This window comes from Bombyx mandarina, chromosome 01, assembly GCF_030267445.1.
Source record: "Bombyx mandarina strain Sakado chromosome 01, ASM3026744v2".
NCBI classification, from domain to species: domain Eukaryota; kingdom Metazoa; phylum Arthropoda; class Insecta; order Lepidoptera; family Bombycidae; genus Bombyx; species Bombyx mandarina.
Window position 1 is genome coordinate 10,856,171 of NC_143208.1, and position 17,997 is coordinate 10,874,167.

Genomic DNA, 17,997 nt, shown 5'->3' on the forward strand with positions numbered 1-17,997 from the left:
CAGAAATAGGCAGGGAAATACCACCAGTAACTACGCAAATTATAATTTTACGGTTCGATTTTTATTACACGACATAATTCCTTCACCATGGAAGTGTTCATTATTATTGTGAACATTTGCTAAGTACGCATTTCATTAGAGAAATTGGTATCCGCCTGTGGGATCGCCGGTGCATCGCTCAACACGAATGCATCCTTTAGTGAGTGGTGCTGCTACAACTAGGGTACGCATGTCATCGACAAGAAATGCTGACAAATGGGAACCGGTAGCGATGTTTCTTCAAACAGCATTGTTCACCCGAACGAGGCGCATGTAACACTATCCAAGGGGCCGCCAAACATACCATCGTTGGCTGTTTTGTGGTGTTTGTACTGTACTATACACTGTTGTTGATCGAAGATGATCGACACTTACTTAAGTAATTAGGTACAAGATTAAAAACTTTTTGTATTTATTTTGTCGATAATTATTCTGTCACTATTTCTTTGTTTCACAATGTCGAAATTATTCGTGTAAAAACCACATATTACAAAATAATATAAATATAAAATTCTGTTTTTCCCATTCCCATAGTTGAAAATGGCTAAACAAGATGATGGACTTTTTCTTCTTGAAGTGTTGGTTGATAAAATTGTATTCGTAAAAAGCCCTTGTTTTTCTGACAAAGATTTTAGAACATGTGTGAATATTGAGTGTCCATCGGTCGAGCCTCTGGAGATATGCGATGACGATCCAGGAGCTTGCGTTGTTAAAAGTGGTGGACCTTTTGTTAAAACATTCAATAGCGGCAAATCATGTCTTTTCTCCCTAAAAGAGGCTGATATAAATAAAGCTATGTCCAAGTTTCCTATAAAAGTAACAGTGTATAAATCTCTTCCTTGCGGTTGCTTACCAACAAAGATAGTAATGGGAGAAGCAACAATAGACATGACAAAAGAATTTGTACAGGCAAGGAAAAAGTTTTTGGAAGACCCCAGTAATGTCAGCTACGAAGCATTAAAAGATGCTTTTCGCATTGTCGGGTCCGATGGTGTTGAAGCGGGAGAAATTATAATGTTTCTTCGCATATCCTGTTTTGGGAAATTGATCATCACTAGATTTCAAGGAGCCGGACCACCAAACCTCAGTAGCGCGGGAAATTCTTCTGTCGTTGATAGATCCTGTAATCCTAGAAAAGATTTTCAAACAACTCAGGACCCCTGTGCTTGTGGCACAGCAAATGCATTTAAGAAGAAAGGTATTACTGAATTAGCAGCATGTCCAGAAGGTAATTTATTTATTTTATCATTACTATGCACTTGATGCTTTGCGGTCCATCATGACGAAGTTTAAAACTTGTAGTTAATTTATAAAATGTAACTTATGAATTTCAGAAAAAGATCATTATAATAGCATGCCGTGTGAGGATCCAGACGATCCATGTTACTGCTCCGGTCCAAAAACTGCCACAAAACAACAAATGGCATGTAGAAATACTGATCAATATTGTTTGCATGTACCAAAAGGTTTGTATTTAGTTCCTTCTTACTTTTAAACTAATAGATATACTTAACTTACTTAATGATACCCACAATTTTTACCAGTTTAAAATACAATTAAATTAAGCTGACTTAAGTTGACGCCGTAATACGTATTACAATAGTTCAATGCATAGAATTTATTTATTGCTGGCCAGGTCGTAGCAAGCAATTTGAAGAAATAGGAACAAATTTGGGAGGCAATGAATTAAAGATTAAGGTTCCAGCAAATGCATCGATAATAAAAAAGATTAGTCAAACTCACTGTGCGATGCAATGTCCCTACACCAAAGGAGCCGATGGTGGACCTTGCGAACCACCCTGTGGCAAAAATCAGATAAGCTTAGCGTTACCTAGTGAGGCTATTTGTTGTCATGGTGCTCAACCTGCAGGCACTCAGTTCACATGTACAACAGAGGGTTGCATGCAAACCTCCAAACACGGTCAAGCTGCTTTGGCTCGAGGTGACACGAAGCAAGAATTACCTAACAAGGAGGTTTTCGTTTTAAAAGTAGCAAAAACGGCTACGCAGGGTGACAGAAAATGTAAATTAGAATTAGAACTCGTCACACCCAAGGGTTCAGACAAGAAACCACCAGTACAGAAAGTTAATACCAGAATTCAATCGGACCCTGATTGCGATTGTGGTAGGCCAAGGATAAAAAAAATAAAACCCAAGAATAGAAGATAATCGTTATTATCGTTTTGCTGTTCGATAGTTATGAATCAAGCTATTACGATAACTTTCACATGGCTCAGAGACGAAGAACGAGACTGTACCATGTGCAGGGTGACAGAGTAGGTCACACACTACTATTTTTCACAAGACGAAGACCTTTAACAGTGTACATCTGTAATAAAGTATTAATTCTTTGTATATTTCCGAATTGTACAGATTGCTGCCCAACCGGGAACAAAGTCATATTCCAAATACCGTCCGATTCTTGTGGTATGGGACATAAACAACGTGCTCATTTCAATTTTAACTCCGATGGCGTTGGAGATATATCCAGGGATGAACCAGGCCAATTAATGCCAACAAACGTGGAAGGTTATCCTGGAGTAGTATATGATTTTCCAAAGCAAGTGATTAAGCTTAGAATTGGTAAAACTATTGAGATGCCTGGTCGAAAGACAAAACTTGAGTATCAGTTCATAACTCCCGTGGCCACCCGAGAAAAAAATGTTCCTGTTAAAGATACTCGTACTGCTCAATGTGTACCTCCATCACACAGTTGCTGTTCTCCAAAAACAAGCCGCAAAAATTAGATAAAAAAACGACTGCACAAAATGTTTATGAAGTGTAAATCAATGTAAATAATTAAAGGGTGTATTTTTGGATTAAATAATATATTTAATACGCAACCATATGTAGTTTTATTGTGGATATATGTAGTATGTAAGCTAGGAACCGTACGGAAAAATACTCATGTAAATAATTCATGTAGTCAAATATTTTTTATCATTTTGATTTCAATAAAATTTAAATGTATTTTGCAAATCACCGTAGGTACTGGATCGAGTCGCCTGTCGAAGATTATCTGTAAAGACAAGAAAGATAAGGAATTTGAAAACAGTAATAGACCAAACGATACTGGAAGTAAAATACGGAACTTCTATCCTGAAAACAAAAACAATATTTATGATGTGTTACCTCTACTATCGAATGAGAGATATACAAGTGAAGATTCTGAAGTATCTTTGAGTACATCAATTTCTAATAGTAGGATCGACTCAGCTAGAGACAATTTATTTTCCAAACTATATAGTAGGTATTCATCGAAATTATTGATGACCAGTTCAAAAGTAAATCCATTCAATGTGAACGAAACTACGGTTTTTATGACTTTACTGGACAATTCGAAAAATCGACGGACGTCTGGCTCACAAGCAACAGCTTCCATAAACAAATGCTTACAAGCAAGCAAAGAAAACAATTCTGAAAGAATATACGGCGCCAGCACACTTAGTTCATCCTCTAACAATTGGTCAACGTGCACTTTGTCTACTTGTCCTCATAGAAATTTCCGTCAAGGCAATAATCATGACGCTGACGTATATTTTTTTGGAAATAAAAAAGAAAATAAACTGAATGTGGGAATGGGAAGTTCAGATTCAAAAAGTAACCGCAAAAATTCAGGTCAACATGCTCCCATAAAGGGTGAGAAAAATTCCAACGTAAAAAATACAGCAGGTGTGCAAGCTCAATCTCAAAGCAATACAGCGGCAGCCCAAACAGGAAAATGTAAAGGTTCATCGGCTACTACTAGTACATGTAAGGCAGTCTCCATAAAAGATGAAAAAAGTGAGAACGTATGTCCAGCTGTTTCTGGAACCAAAGGAGACATGGTTGCTACAGTATCGCATATTAAAATAGGGCCAAGAGAACCGTGTCCGGTGCATGGTAGAGAGCCATGTCAGGGCCCGAAATGTATAATTGCGTCATCAGGTGAAGATCATGTGCCAGTGAAGGTGACTACAGTGACAAATCCACGTCGTGGTGTTTTTGAACTCGTTGTAAGAAAAATGACCGGAGCACCACTCGCAAAAAATGAATTAATGTTAGAATGGACACCACCACCTTATAGGCAACCACCTTGCGGAACCCCATGTCTTATACCTTGCACGACACCAGGGCGGGTACCTAAATGTAAAATGATAGTTTGTAGACCTTCACGATGTAAAACAAAGAGTTGCAAAGGACCTAAGCGACCTTGCGGTCCAATTTCTTGTCGATCTCCGAGCAAGAAGTGCATAAAGACGTATTGCTGCTTAACTACGTGTCGACCTTGCAAGCCATGCCCGATCATACCCAGGTGTCGCTCTCCATCACCCTGTAAGAGTCCGCGCGTGTGTTGCAGCACTCTGTGTAGCACTCCTTGTAAAAGTACTCCGTGTTTACGATCCTGTCCAGTTGGACGAAAAAAAACTAGAAGAGCTAAAAGTCAGCCTCGCATCAGAGCACATAAAAAACGGATGTCGCCTTGCCTTAATCGCATATCAGCGTGTCCGGTTGTACGCTGTAGAAGCATACCAGGTCCGTGCATCACATGTTGTCCTATTCCGTGCCCCATCCGAAAATGCTGTTCAGGTTCACCATTCAAGCCACCTAAGTGCTGTAGAAGTACTTGCTCCTCGTGTTGATGCGCCGTTGAATGGATATTTACCAATAGCATCAAAATTCCAATTAACTTTTCCATGACAATTGTAAATAGTCAAATAACAAATGCTTAGTAACCAAGACATTAAAAGTTTTGATCGACGTATTATTTATTGATATATTATTGTTTTTGTACATGATACCCACACAAACACGAGCATGTACTTATGTGCCGTTCATCCCATGCAATTATACTGTATCAAGTAATTCTCGAGCTTATCGTTTATCCGATGATTACGTGGTTACTGGAAGGCACCTTCAGACATAAGGTAGAAGTTCTTTTGTAGGTTTAACGACAGGTGTAGATCTTCCACCGAGCCGGTGAAATTAATAAATAAGTAAGCCGACGGTCCTAATGTTGTTGTTTAGATCTTTTTTATGCTTATCTTGAAAATATATTAAACGAGATACAAGCATCTGTTAAAATTAAATATCTTCTGTTGTATGACAGCTACTGTCACAGTCCAATAGTATTGGAATGACTACTTCGCGGTAGAAATAGCCAAATGCTGAAACTTACTATTTGCACTAACATTATAAATCTTTGGGATTTTAATTTTATTATACGCTTTTCCCACATCATGGAAGTTATACGTGGAGACGTGAAAAATACAAATATTCTTAGAAGAAAAAAAAACCTAATTTTGAATACTGAGCCCAAGGAACTTGAATATCAAGCTGTCGCCACATCGCTTGATGTAAATGAGCCCATCGGGAGTCTTATCCTTGAAGCTATTAGAATTTAGACTTCGCAGTAAATATAATTCTTATTTGTGAAATAGGTACAGAAGGTCGAAAATTAACATGTCTCAACGTAGGTGGCGCTATTTACAATGTCCGTGAACTCCTAACTGGAAGTAATTACTTAATTGCACTGAGATGTCGTTCATTTATAAAAATAAAATAATACATTAATAAAAAAACGTAAGCCTTTAGATACATCTAACAAATTCATATATAGTGAAACTGAGACTCTACCTTATGCCTGAAAGTGGGCGCGGTCTTTACATTTTATTGTCCATGGACTCCGATAAACCCTTAATTAACATCGCGTTAATAAGCGTCACGAGATTCAATCGTAAAAAAGGTTTAGTGTTACCTACTACGTGAACTAATTAATTAATTAGAAAATATTAATTCACATCAAATATGCAGTAATTACCCAAACAACCTTTTTGAGTGATAGCTGATTTTAGGTAGGTAATGCATTAGTGCTAATGAACTATCAATTTTGATTACTTCAAACTACTCACAGAGGAAAATCAAGAAAAATAAGTGATTAAATTTTAGTTATCGTTCCGTAGTTTAAGAATATGTTCGACAAAATTGGTAAGAAGGATGCCAAAAGTACTCAAGTTAACGGCAATTTAAAATCAGCGTTAAAAAAAAATCTTCCGTGCCCTTGGGCCTGCGAACTGGTTCCAACTAATGTGCCTAACGCTACAAAGGCTCAGACGGTTTTGCATCCTCGAAAAGATGTTTTTGTTCTAAAGGTAGTTCAATTTAAAACCTTGACATAAAGTTTAAATATTTTATAACTAATACCGTGGTAATCTTACTCTTCTGCTTTAATCTATCAGAAAACAATGATGCATTCAGGGCATGTCACTGATGGTAAGCATTATGCACGAACACTCCTATCCTGCAAATGTGCATTATAGGCCACGACGACTTCGACTACGGGATTTCAACGTTACATCTAGAGGATGGATATAAACAAATGTCCCTACTCTGACTCTGCTGTTGTTGACTCTTTTCTATGCATGTTTTAGTAAACGGACAAAATAGTGTGAAAAACTATTTCGAAAAGTAAAAGTAAACGAAAGTACGAACCGCTAAAAAATTACGATTCATTTTTGAAATTTTATTTTTTTTAAATTTCATTAATTTACGCTTCATTTTATACAGACACATATAAAGTCAACAAATGTTTGTATTAAAAAAACAGATGGTGACTAGTTAGCACAACATTCCGTGTCCACGAAAAATGTGAAGCGTTCTTAACATCAGGAGCAATCAAATAAAAATAGTAAACTTAACATTTAAATCGTTAAAGAGGTTTCAATTATTTCGTAAAACCTTTATTAGCTTAGTCACACAGACAAGATACACAGTTTCCATAACATAAGCATTTATGTACAGTCACCTCGATAGGAACATCAGAATGGTTATTTAAATTTAAGGTAGCGAAGATTGGACCCAATGGTGACAGAAGGTGTAAAATGGAGTTGGAGCTTGTAACACCCAAGGGCCCTGAGAAGCAGGCGCTGACTCGTCTCGATACTAGGGAGACGCAATGTGACCCTAATCCACCGCCTTGCTGCTGCATGAAACCAAGGAAGAAGAAAAAGTAAACTTTAACTGATGTGGTTTATTTCAATTTTGTTACTTCTCAATGGTACAATAAATGCCATGGCGGTCTGTAATAAATTTATAATAAATATCAAATGTTTTTTTGTTTTTATTACATACTAGTTCAAGTTATATAATAACAATTAATATATATTAAAAATAAACAATAATAGGGTCAACAAAAAAATGTGTATTTCACATAAATTTCTAGTGTTCAATTTTTATAATTTTTTTAATGTTAAGTTCGTATGACATTTAATTTATTCATTTTAGTTGTTAGATATTTATGTCTCAATTGTGTGCAAAAGCAATAAATTTTTTTTTTATCACAACAGCAACTAATATTAATAACTAATAGTAACAGTGCAGTAACAGTGGCGATAAGAGATATCTTGATCTGGATAGCTTGAAAGGCCCTTTTTTATCCTCCTGAGGCCCTCTCACTAACAAATAATTAAATGCATAGTTTCGCAATCTTCTATGATAAATCAGCAGGTGTCGTCATCACCAAGACTCATTTGAAAAAAGTGCTGCGCTGTGCCTAAATATTCTAAAAATAATTCTGGGATTCAAAAAGCTTTATCTGTATTGGTTTCACTAAAAATTATTGTGTAGATTGTGTTGATAAATAAATGTAATGGCTTAGTAACGCAACAATAATAAACAATGATATTGTACGAAATTATTGAATTACCGAAAAAATACGGACTACATACTGACCGAAAATGGAAGTCAAAAGTTATTACGAAAACATGTTGGGTTGTGTGCGCAGGGTGCCAGGAAGCAGATTTTTGGTTCATTTTTGCTGAAAAATTTGCTATCAGTAAGTATAATGTACACTATAAACTGAACTAAAATGAAACAGGTTCATATTACGCAGTAAACATTTATATAGTGTGCTTACATTTACAAATCAACGATTTCAATTAATGATAATTATAAAATGAAAACAATTTATTACAGTATTTTTTTAATACTACTATAGTTGATCCTGATTGGGTCACAATTAAAGTTGTTTCTTTTTCTGTTGAACGAATACTGATGTTGTTAACATTAAAACTCCTTAACGCGTTGACTGCGTTATGCGGCTTAAAAAGTCCCATACGCGACTATCCTCTGATGCGGCAGTCATACCCGTGTTCTTTCACTCGAAAGAGGAGGCGACTATGTCCAGATTTCTATTGGCTTGAGTCATGTTAAAAACGGTCCTTTGTGAGGTTTATCATGTCTCATACGGACTGCAAAGAAGTCCGATCTTGCCTCGAAAAGACCTCAAACGCACTGGCTGAAAGTCTTACAAAAATGGTCCCGCAATTAACGTGTTAACTACTTTAGCTTTTGAAACTGTGTAACTTCTACCATTCTAACGTATGTACATAGTAATTACTTTAATTTTTTTCATCTTTTCACCATAACTTCAGAGGTCTAATAGAAACCTTTTTAATGCACTCATTAAGTGTCTTCAAAATTAAAATACGTTTGTCTATACTTCTGACACGATAGCAGAATATTCAGGAAAACGAAAACAATTTACAAAATTGTGCGTGAAAAATCTAACACTTAACAATATAATATATTCACATCAAAAAATTTCAAAGACTTGAATTAAACAAACTTGTAATGGGCAAAAAAGAGGGCAGCATGCAGCGTAAGCCCTACGAGGAAATCGGAGCAATTTTCAACGGCAATGAGGTCTCTATTCTTTATAAATTACACTGTTAATTTGTGTAAAGTTGATAATATTAGACTGATAAGTCGAGCTCTAAATTCGTGCGCTTACTAATAATTTAGTTCTTTTTTATAGTTGAGTTGTAAGTAGTATTTAATTCTGTAAAGAAAAATATACATGGCTACTCCCTTTACTACTTTATTCAATGACAATATTTAACAAAACAATTATTTAACAATAACTTTCACTTACTACAATGTTTACTAGATTTTTTGTTTTTGTTTTTGTGGTTTCCTACATAAGCTGATGGTCTTGAGAGACCCTATCAGAGTATCCGGGCGAGTAGATGAACTCACGGGGCTCAAACCTGACGTAGTTCCTAACACGAACCCTCGCAAGAGCCGTGCTTCGCAGACTCTACCACTAGATCGGAAACGCGACCCACTGAGAAGATCCGGCGAGAAACTCACTGGGCTGTCTCTGTGGGCTAATTTACTCCCCGACCCTTCGTCGCAAGCGACAGATTCCAACAGAACGACGACCGGTGCTTGGGGTACCTAGAAGCACCGGTTATCGTCAAGGGATGATCCGAAACGACGTGATTTGGGCGACGTCGACTGTTTACCATTCGATCCGTAGGATCGGGAGTTTACTAGACTTAGTCTCAGACCCAGTCAGTAACTTCAAGGCTTATGAGAATATGCTCTAATACGTTTTTCTCGTTAAGGTTAAAATTCGTGTACCAAAGACCACGTCGAAACCACCGAAATTGACACCATCACAGTTGAAACTTCAGCAACAGTGCACGTGCGATGATGAAGGCTCTATTTGCTCGGAGACCTGTGGCTTATCCGGGGAAGAAGATAACGGACCGGCGAACAAACTTAACTTTCAGGTTCCATTCATTTATTCAATTTATAATTAAAAAGCTAGTAGTGAAACTCGGTGACGCTCCCTTCCGATTCCCACCTAGCTGAGCCAATGCTCGCACATTAATCCTGTCGAGGCTGAAAAAGCCTTCGGGCTACCAGCTATATTCCTATCTGGCTAATAAGTGTCAAACAACAACTCTACCAAATTCATCACAATCGAATAAATGGGTAAGGAACGCATAAAGAACAAGTATACATACATTCATACAAACACTGATGGTAGGACCTCTTGTGAGTCCGCACGGGTAGGTACCGCCATCCCGCCTATTTCTGCCGTGAAGCAGTAATGCGTTTCGGCTTGAAAGGTGGGGCAACCGTTGTAACTCTACTTGAGACCTTAGAACTCATATCTCAAGGTGGGTGGCGGCATTTACGTTATAGATGTCTATTGTCTCCAGTAACCACTTAACATCAGGCGGGCTGCGAGTTCGTCCATCCATTTAAGCAATAAAAAATAAATCGTTAACAAATAATAATAAAATATTATTTTATCCTCGTATCCATATCATATCCATCCGTGTCCATACGCGACATACATAGACCACTTTTTTCCAAAGAACTAGCTATCTGGCCTTGATGTGCCAAAGACACTGAACAAAATGTTAGCAAAGTGAAAATAAATATGAATCAACATTATGTATTGTATTTCGCGGGGTCGGCTGGTACCATGAACGCGCCTCGTGCGAGAAGCAGGTTCATCAAGACTGAACATCACTAAGTTTTTTGGTTTGAGAAATTCACAGGTTTGAGTGTAATGGTTGTAATAATAGTTGATTTTTATGAGATTTCATGTGACGCGGCTACCACGCTCACCCAACTTGTTACATAAGGTCGAAATCTGAATTAAATTTTACAACCACTTTCTTAAGTTCTACCATTCGAAGCGAAACTAAAAATTACTTTACAGCAGAAATAGGCTCAACGTTGTTCTTCTCGTGCCTCACAATACGTACTTACCGTGAGTAAAAATGGCATGCTAAGTGATTTTTAATCAGAAATCAACTAAACATGTGCATCGTCATGAATAAATCCTTAATAACTATATTCGACATTTGCTTTATCATTCGTATAGAGCATTATGACGTCCCTATCTCACTGATAACAAAAACAAAACTAAATTATTTTCAGTTCAGTTACATAATATGTTGGATTAATTTTTTCAATACATATTCATGACGCGTGTTTATTCATTTATTTTTTGGTTAAGACTTTTCTACATCATCATCATCATCAGCCTTTATCTGCCCACTGCTGGATATAGGCCTTCTACATGAATACTTCATATTTTTGACCGATCACGACGAACGAAATAAATCAAGTTTCCTATGTGCTTAGTGCGAGTTTTCTAACTTTTTGTGATAGCGTAAAAGTTAGTTCATATTTTTGTATGGAATAGGATCGTTTGCCTACGTTTGCCGCTAGGGGCACTGTTCCAACTGCATACAAAATTGTGTTAAAACTTTTACGCTATCGAGAACGTTAAAAAACTCGCACTAAGCACACTGATTGTTTATTTACAGCAAACACATTTCAGTGGATTTTCTAAATTATCTTCTCATGTCGCAGATACCAGACGACATTTGTGAGGCGCTCACTAACAGGACGGCGTTGAATTCCGAACTCACGTATAGTAAAAAGGAAGCTCACGAAACTCTCTGCAACGTCTGCAATGTAACTCCTAAGGACGCCCCAAAAGGAGTACAGGCTCAAAAAGTTTTGCATCCTGACAAGGACGTGTTTGTACTTAAAATAGGCAAGCAAACTGATGAACCGAATCGCACTGGAAATATAGAGGTTGGTTAGAACGATTGGGTGGTACCGCGTCTACTCAGTGTTTTGGCTTTGGCAAAAATATAATTAAATATGATTTGGTTTTAGATATGAACAAGTATTTAACAAATAATTGAAATCAGCTAATAGCGTCCAGAAATCTAGGAGATTAAAATTTTTGCTGCCGATTAAAAGATAATCCTCTGGTATTTTAGTACGAAATTTCTATCGCGCTCTTCAACCTTAAACGAGCTAAAATAGTTGGCGTTCATCATAACCAAAACTCCCTTAACTTCCTTATTCATGAACAGATTTCAAATTTGGTTCACCGTTACAGAGACAAAGAATTTGTGTGAATAATCTTGATCCCTAATTCTATGAAAAATGTGATTATTATGATTTCACTATTTTTATTTTTTTTATTTGATAAGTTTAGTAAATTGTCTCTGTCGCATAGAATGATAAAAGTTGAAATTGTGTTATTATGCCACACTATTCGTGAAATCATATTATCGCGACTTTCACAATAACCGTAGGTATGATGTGAAATTGCTTCATAGTATCCACGCGTATACTTATTGCAAAGTTTGATTGACAGGTGGAATTGATTACACCGCGCGCTCCGGCAAAGATGAAACCAGCTACGCATTGCTGCAAGCTTATCCAATGTGAAGAAGAGGACATTCCGTGTTGTGTACCTTGCAGAACATGCCGCGCTGTAGTCCCTAAGAGGAAAAAGGCTAGGCGCATAAAATGCTGCCCTTAAATATTTGTAGAAATCAAACAACTACAGCCTAAATTGTGACAGAGTATATAGCTGTGGTATCGTCGACGCAAAACTGTTAAATATAGTTCTTTTGAAACTGTTTTTTATTTCTGATGCAAGTTTCGAAGAACAGTCTTTTGCCAGGAGTTCTTGCATTATATTACGTTGTTTAGACCAGGGGTGAGCAACTTTTTTAAGCAATGGGCAAATTAAATTTTATTTTGGCGGGCCGCACAGTTATTTACTCTTATTAATAATTAACGAAATTTTATAATAAATATTAGTAGAAAAAAATATAAAACTAAAAAGTAAACATTTCATACACAAATTTTAATGCGAGATAAAAACAAACACGAAAAGAACAGAAAAACGAATTGATGGGAGAAAGTCGATAAAATAAATTCAAATTTAGAAATGGTTGGCGGGCCGCGTGTTGCTCAACCCTGGTCTAGACGCTTAAAAACTACATTTATGCGAATCAGTAAATTAAATTACTTACAGACTTTACTAAAATTTACATTCTTGCATAATTTTATTATATTTTATTTATTATATATTTATTATTTTAAATTCAATGTTTCGAATACTTTAATCTATTGTTGTCATCGTAAATTTAAGGTAAAGCTAATTGTAACCTGTAAAACTACCTTTCAATCATTGTAGATACGAATTATGTTATAAAAGCAAAATATATTCGAAGAAAATAAAATATTTTACCATTTAAATTTATTGTCTGAACCACGGATGCGCTGGTTCTAAAGTGCAAATAGTGAATGGTTTGAAAATTATGAATTACGGTCAAAGGCGTACTCAATTGATTCAGTATCATTTATGATAGGTTTGATCACAGCTATTATATAAACGGCATTGTGTTAATTATTGAGGTTAGGAATCGTTTTATTGTTTATTCGCAAGGCTTTGCAAAATGTCAATCGTTAACGTCCACGATGAAAGAATAACATCGTGTAGGTAGTAAAAACGACATCCGCAAAAAATATAATTTGCGTAATTAATGGTGGTAAGGAAGGCATCTTGTGAGCCTGTACAGGGAGGTACCACCCTTTATTTCTGTAATTCGTAAATGAATGCGTACTGGTGGGCGTAATGGGGCATCCACTATAGAATTCAGAATTAGAACTCATGTCTTAGGATGGGTGACGAAATTAACGTTTTTGATGACTATGGACTCCGGTGATCACTTAATATTATGTGTGTAAGTGTAAGTATTTTAAAAAAAATTGAGATACCTTTCAATGAACCTATACAGCACAGCATATTTCTTATATGGTTAATAATTACTTGATCTGGGATGAGATTTTCGATTCAAACCATTTCATTTCAAGATGACTATTGTTTCGAGTATTTAAGAAATTGTTATTTGTTTTAGTATATTAAAAATACTAAAAAACAAGCAAGAGTACTGAGCTTGCTTCGTGAGCTCTTCTCAGAACTGTGGCTTATTTTGAATCCGGCGGTAAAGGGTAGAGCCAACATTGTACGCTATAATGATATCTAAGTTGTAACAAATTACATTAAATTTAAGCTATTGCATAGATTTTATCGCGGGCCTTGAGCGCGGCTTGAGAGCGGAATCATGAAATTCCGTAACGAAAAAAAACTTCCACCCCTCACTACGCCTACTATGTAGTTCAACACACTCACACGTTGCGCTTGTGTAGTGCTTAAAGTAAAAAGTCTGAACACCGATTTATGTACTATCAAAATATGTGATATAATTTCATGGGTAACACAACGATAGCGCGATTCAGCTTTTGCGTCAAGCGCTGTCTATCGGAAACAAACGGAATTGTAAAATAGAAAATTATATCACATTACAATGCGTTGGGCGTGCCATTTTCTATCGCTTAGTCGAAGAATTTTATTACTACTGCTACTACTCATTCAATGATTGGAGTGGCATTAAAATAAACTAGCTAAGCCGTTAATTCTGGGCGAATGAGAGTTAGAACTGGCATCCAAAGGCGTGTCTCTATCCCATGTAGCGCCCTCTAGTGAGTGCGCGGTCAAAACGGAATACTCACAATGTAGCAGATTCATTGTTCGACAGTAGCCCCCCCGGTCACCGTCCTCGTCGAACCCGTCCCTAGCGACGAAGGGCTCAACGAGCGAATTAACCCATAGACACAGCCCACTGAGTTTCTCGCCACATGTTCTCAGTGGGTCGCGTTTCCGATCCGGTGGTAGATTCTGCGAAGTACTGCTCCTGCTAGGTAGTGTTAGCAATACGGGTGAAGCTGACATAGCCTCTCAAGGCTATCAGCATAGGTAGGGAAAAAAAGTAGCCCGCGTCATCTTCAGTGAGTCTTCATGTTTAGACTGGATTTTCCTACTTCTGAAACAAGTCTCGACAAATTAGTGTCTTCACGAGTACTCCGGGATTACAGACAGATTAATAATTACTCGGTGGTGATTATGTCAAATTAATCATGATTTGAGATCTGATGAGGCGTAACTTAATTCAAAATGGCTATTTGGAATACTGAATATTATCTACAAGAAATATAAGTTATAAGTTATTCGATTTTATTTTCGGAACAATAAAAAGATATGAACGAATTGAATAATTTCATTGAAGGACTGACTTTCTATTCATACGTTACCGGATAAATAAAAGTAGGTATATTCCCCGTCCACACTTAATTAGAAGAGCCCCAACCAAAGATAAGGTACAAAAACAAGTATATTTTGGAAGGCCATTTGAAGTAGATCTAGATCTGAATACGATGACCAGTCTGAAACGTGAGCGTCTGACATTATCAAAGCGTACTTTTCGCTCTTCTATAAATAATTACCAGAACAACAATAGCTACTAAACATCTCTCAAAATAAATATCAAATTTCCTTTTTGCCTTCACATAATATTCTTCGTTTTAACCTTACCTTAACATTGAATTATGCGTTAGCAAAACTTTTGTTTTTCGGTACGGCTCTTCAGGTAATTGTGCGCGATGACGTCAACCCGCCGAGTACCTACCTGCGATTAAGCACAATGTTAAAACTCGTAGATATAAACAGTGTTGACGTACCACAGTGACGCCCACGGATCCAGCCAAGTTCGAATGTGGATTTAAGCTAGAGCTTGAAAACGCTGCAGTGTACTGTCACAGGCGAAAGTGCTACGGAACGAACTCTGAACGATCACGATCATTTAGCAGGGTCAAGATATAGAATTTTCAATAATTTCATCATTTAAGTGAAAAGATGACATGATTTTCACGAAGTTTTCTCTTTTCGTGATATCTGTACGTTATGTAATGATGTATTATACGATGAGACACGTTTATTTTTTCAATGGATCTTATTATCGTCAGTCTTCTTACTTTGTAAACAGTTAACACGAAGTAAACGCCTTTTTTTGCTCGTGTAGGCAGACTAACGTACCTACTACGTACGATCCTGGTACGTACCTGACGGTGAGTGGTTATCGTCGCCCATGGACTTCAGAAATGCCAGGAGCAGAGCCAAGCCGCTGCCTACCGTTAAGTACTCTCCACAAGCCTCGTTTGAAGAAGGATATGTCATAGCGCTCGGGAAACACCGGGAAACACCACACTCCAAAGTGATTTTCATTTGAAAACACGAGCCGGTTAATTAGAAGATCTGTACCACGGTAATCACTTACCATCAGGTGGGCCGTATGCTCGTCTGCCTACAAGGGCAATAAATAAATAAAAGTTGATTTCGCCAACAAGCATTTGGCTGATTGAAAAACGCTTCATATGGTCACATTTTTTCGGCGCGTTTTAAAGCGTCAGTCCATCACTGTCCACAAGAAACGTAAGAAACGTATATTTTGAGTTCGTTGCGTCATACTTGTAGTGAAACAACGTAGGCGTCTTCGTCTGAATAAGTCTGAAAAGGGTTCATTCAATATTATTGTTTCATTCTATTCTTGGAGCACTCAATAAACAAAGCTGCACTAATTCTGTATTTAAATATTTAATATATTTTATTAAGTAAATTGTATTCAAAATAACCGAATCTTATTCAAACTAATGCGTGAATTCGATTTTGCGATGGCGATGGATGGCGTTCAAATTGAGGTGTCTATGTGGTTCAGTAACCAACCGTAAGAGTCGTGAGCTGCAAACGAACGTATTGGGTAGGTACCTAGGGGATTACATAATTAAATTAATTAACATTGTTATGCTATTGTTTTCACCAGTATATAATTATTTAACTTTAACGTTTGTTCCTATTTAAAGCAAAACCTGTTGGATAATTTTGATGAAATTTTGCAAAAATATTGTTTATCATAAATACAATTATACTTTTTATAATTATTAAGGTATATGTGCTTAAATACAGACAGAATGTATTCGATAGTTCGTGATTCTACTTAACAACGGATCTACAAATCATTCAGATGTATTTGATACTTTATTACAAAGTAACAGTAGCTTCGAACAAAATGCATAAGTGCGTTGGTAACCTGTAATGATGGATACGACCATGAGTCTAATATTAGTGAAGGTAACAAGCAGGCGACCTACATGACAATAAATGACCACCGTCATCTATTCATTAATTTCTAGTCTGCAGCGCTCATTTCATTCTCATCCAGAGGTTCGTCAATCGACAATTAACTTTTTGCTGTTTTCATGACACGAAACAAATGTAGAGGCACTAGCGCTGATAGAAATGCATCGAGATACCATGGGTGAATAAGTCGATTTATGGATTATTATTATTTTTATAAAAGATGACTTTAATTTTCTGTATACTAAGCGACAGTTTTTAAGTACAGACTTAATATTTTCTTCTTAGCGTAAATATACTTAAATAAAACTACCAAAAAATTTTTATTTTCAAAATTCTATCGCGACCGTATCTACAAAGAAGACAATAAAGAACATAAAAAACAGACACCGGGAGGGGTGAATAAATGCTAAATATTTTAACAAAAAAATACTGATGCCGACCGGGAACCGAGCCCAGTGTGCTTAGTGCGAGCTTTTTAACGTTCTCGATAAGTCAAATTTGTATGGAGTTGGAACGTTTGCCGTTTGGGGCACTGTTCCAGCTGCTACATACAAATTTCAGGTAACTTTCCGGTCACCGTCCTCGTCGAACCCGTCGCTTGCGACAAAGGGCTCGACGCGCGAATTAATCCATAGACACAGCCCACTGAGTTTCTCGGCGGATATTTTCAATGGGTCGCGTTTCCGATCCGGTGGTAGATTCTGCAAAGCACTGCTCTTGCTAGGGTCAGAGTTAGCAACACTCCGGTTTGAGCCCCGTGAGCTCACCTACACACGTTAGGGCGAAGCTGAAATAGCCTCTCAAGGCTATCAGCATAGGTAGGGAAAAAAGAGATAACTTTTACGCTATCGAGAATGTTAAAAAACTCGCACTAAGCACACAGATCTCGGAGCTAGCTGAGTTTGAGAGCCCGACGTTACTGAGTTTTGGAAAAGTGTTTCATTAATACTCAAATATCATACGGCACGTTTGTTTTAAAATACTTCAACTAACGGTAGTTAATAGTATCTTAAGGTCAACGGAAAGCGCTTTAACTCTATGCTTTGCACACTGAATATGATGCAACGTCACGTATTGTTTCAAACTCTCAATGAATGAAGATGTGCCTGTTTAGATGTACATATCTATTTTTTTTATATCTAAATTACTATGAATTGGGAGATTACCACGGAATAACTGTCATTGTTGTTAATTTAAATAACGTTTCGTACTTTTTTCCATTCTTTGCAGATTTACCGATAAGTCACGTTAATAATTATTAAAGTTCAAATTTATAAAAAATACTAATTATATGTATAGAATTTGATTAATCTGTAAAATTTACTACT

General features: G+C 36.8%; 3 protein-coding genes across 3 annotated transcripts; all 3 read left to right on the top strand.

Annotated features, from left to right (window-relative positions):
- The first annotated feature begins 579 nt into the window (after positions 1-579).
- Positions 580-4,759, top strand: LOC114246878 (uncharacterized). Its single transcript, XM_028179603.2, has 3 exons — positions 580-1,267; positions 1,374-1,505; positions 3,028-4,759. Exons 1-3 carry the CDS (start codon positions 580-582, stop codon positions 4,659-4,661), a joined length of 2,454 nt encoding a protein of 817 aa, XP_028035404.2. The 3' UTR covers positions 4,662-4,759.
- A 1,231-nt stretch (positions 4,760-5,990) lies between these two features.
- Positions 5,991-7,125, top strand: LOC114246886 (uncharacterized). The gene is made up of 2 exons (XM_028179618.2): positions 5,991-6,170; positions 6,861-7,125. The coding sequence occupies exons 1-2, from the start codon at positions 5,991-5,993 to the stop codon at positions 7,029-7,031; spliced, it is 351 nt and encodes a 116-aa protein (XP_028035419.2). The 3' UTR covers positions 7,032-7,125.
- A 1,400-nt stretch (positions 7,126-8,525) lies between these two features.
- LOC114246885 (uncharacterized) lies at positions 8,526-12,650 on the top strand. The gene is made up of 4 exons (XM_028179617.2): positions 8,526-8,721; positions 9,426-9,593; positions 11,197-11,424; positions 11,999-12,650. The coding sequence occupies exons 1-4, from the start codon at positions 8,650-8,652 to the stop codon at positions 12,164-12,166; spliced, it is 636 nt and encodes a 211-aa protein (XP_028035418.2). The 5' UTR covers positions 8,526-8,649; the 3' UTR covers positions 12,167-12,650.
- The last annotated feature ends 5,347 nt before the right edge of the window (positions 12,651-17,997 follow it).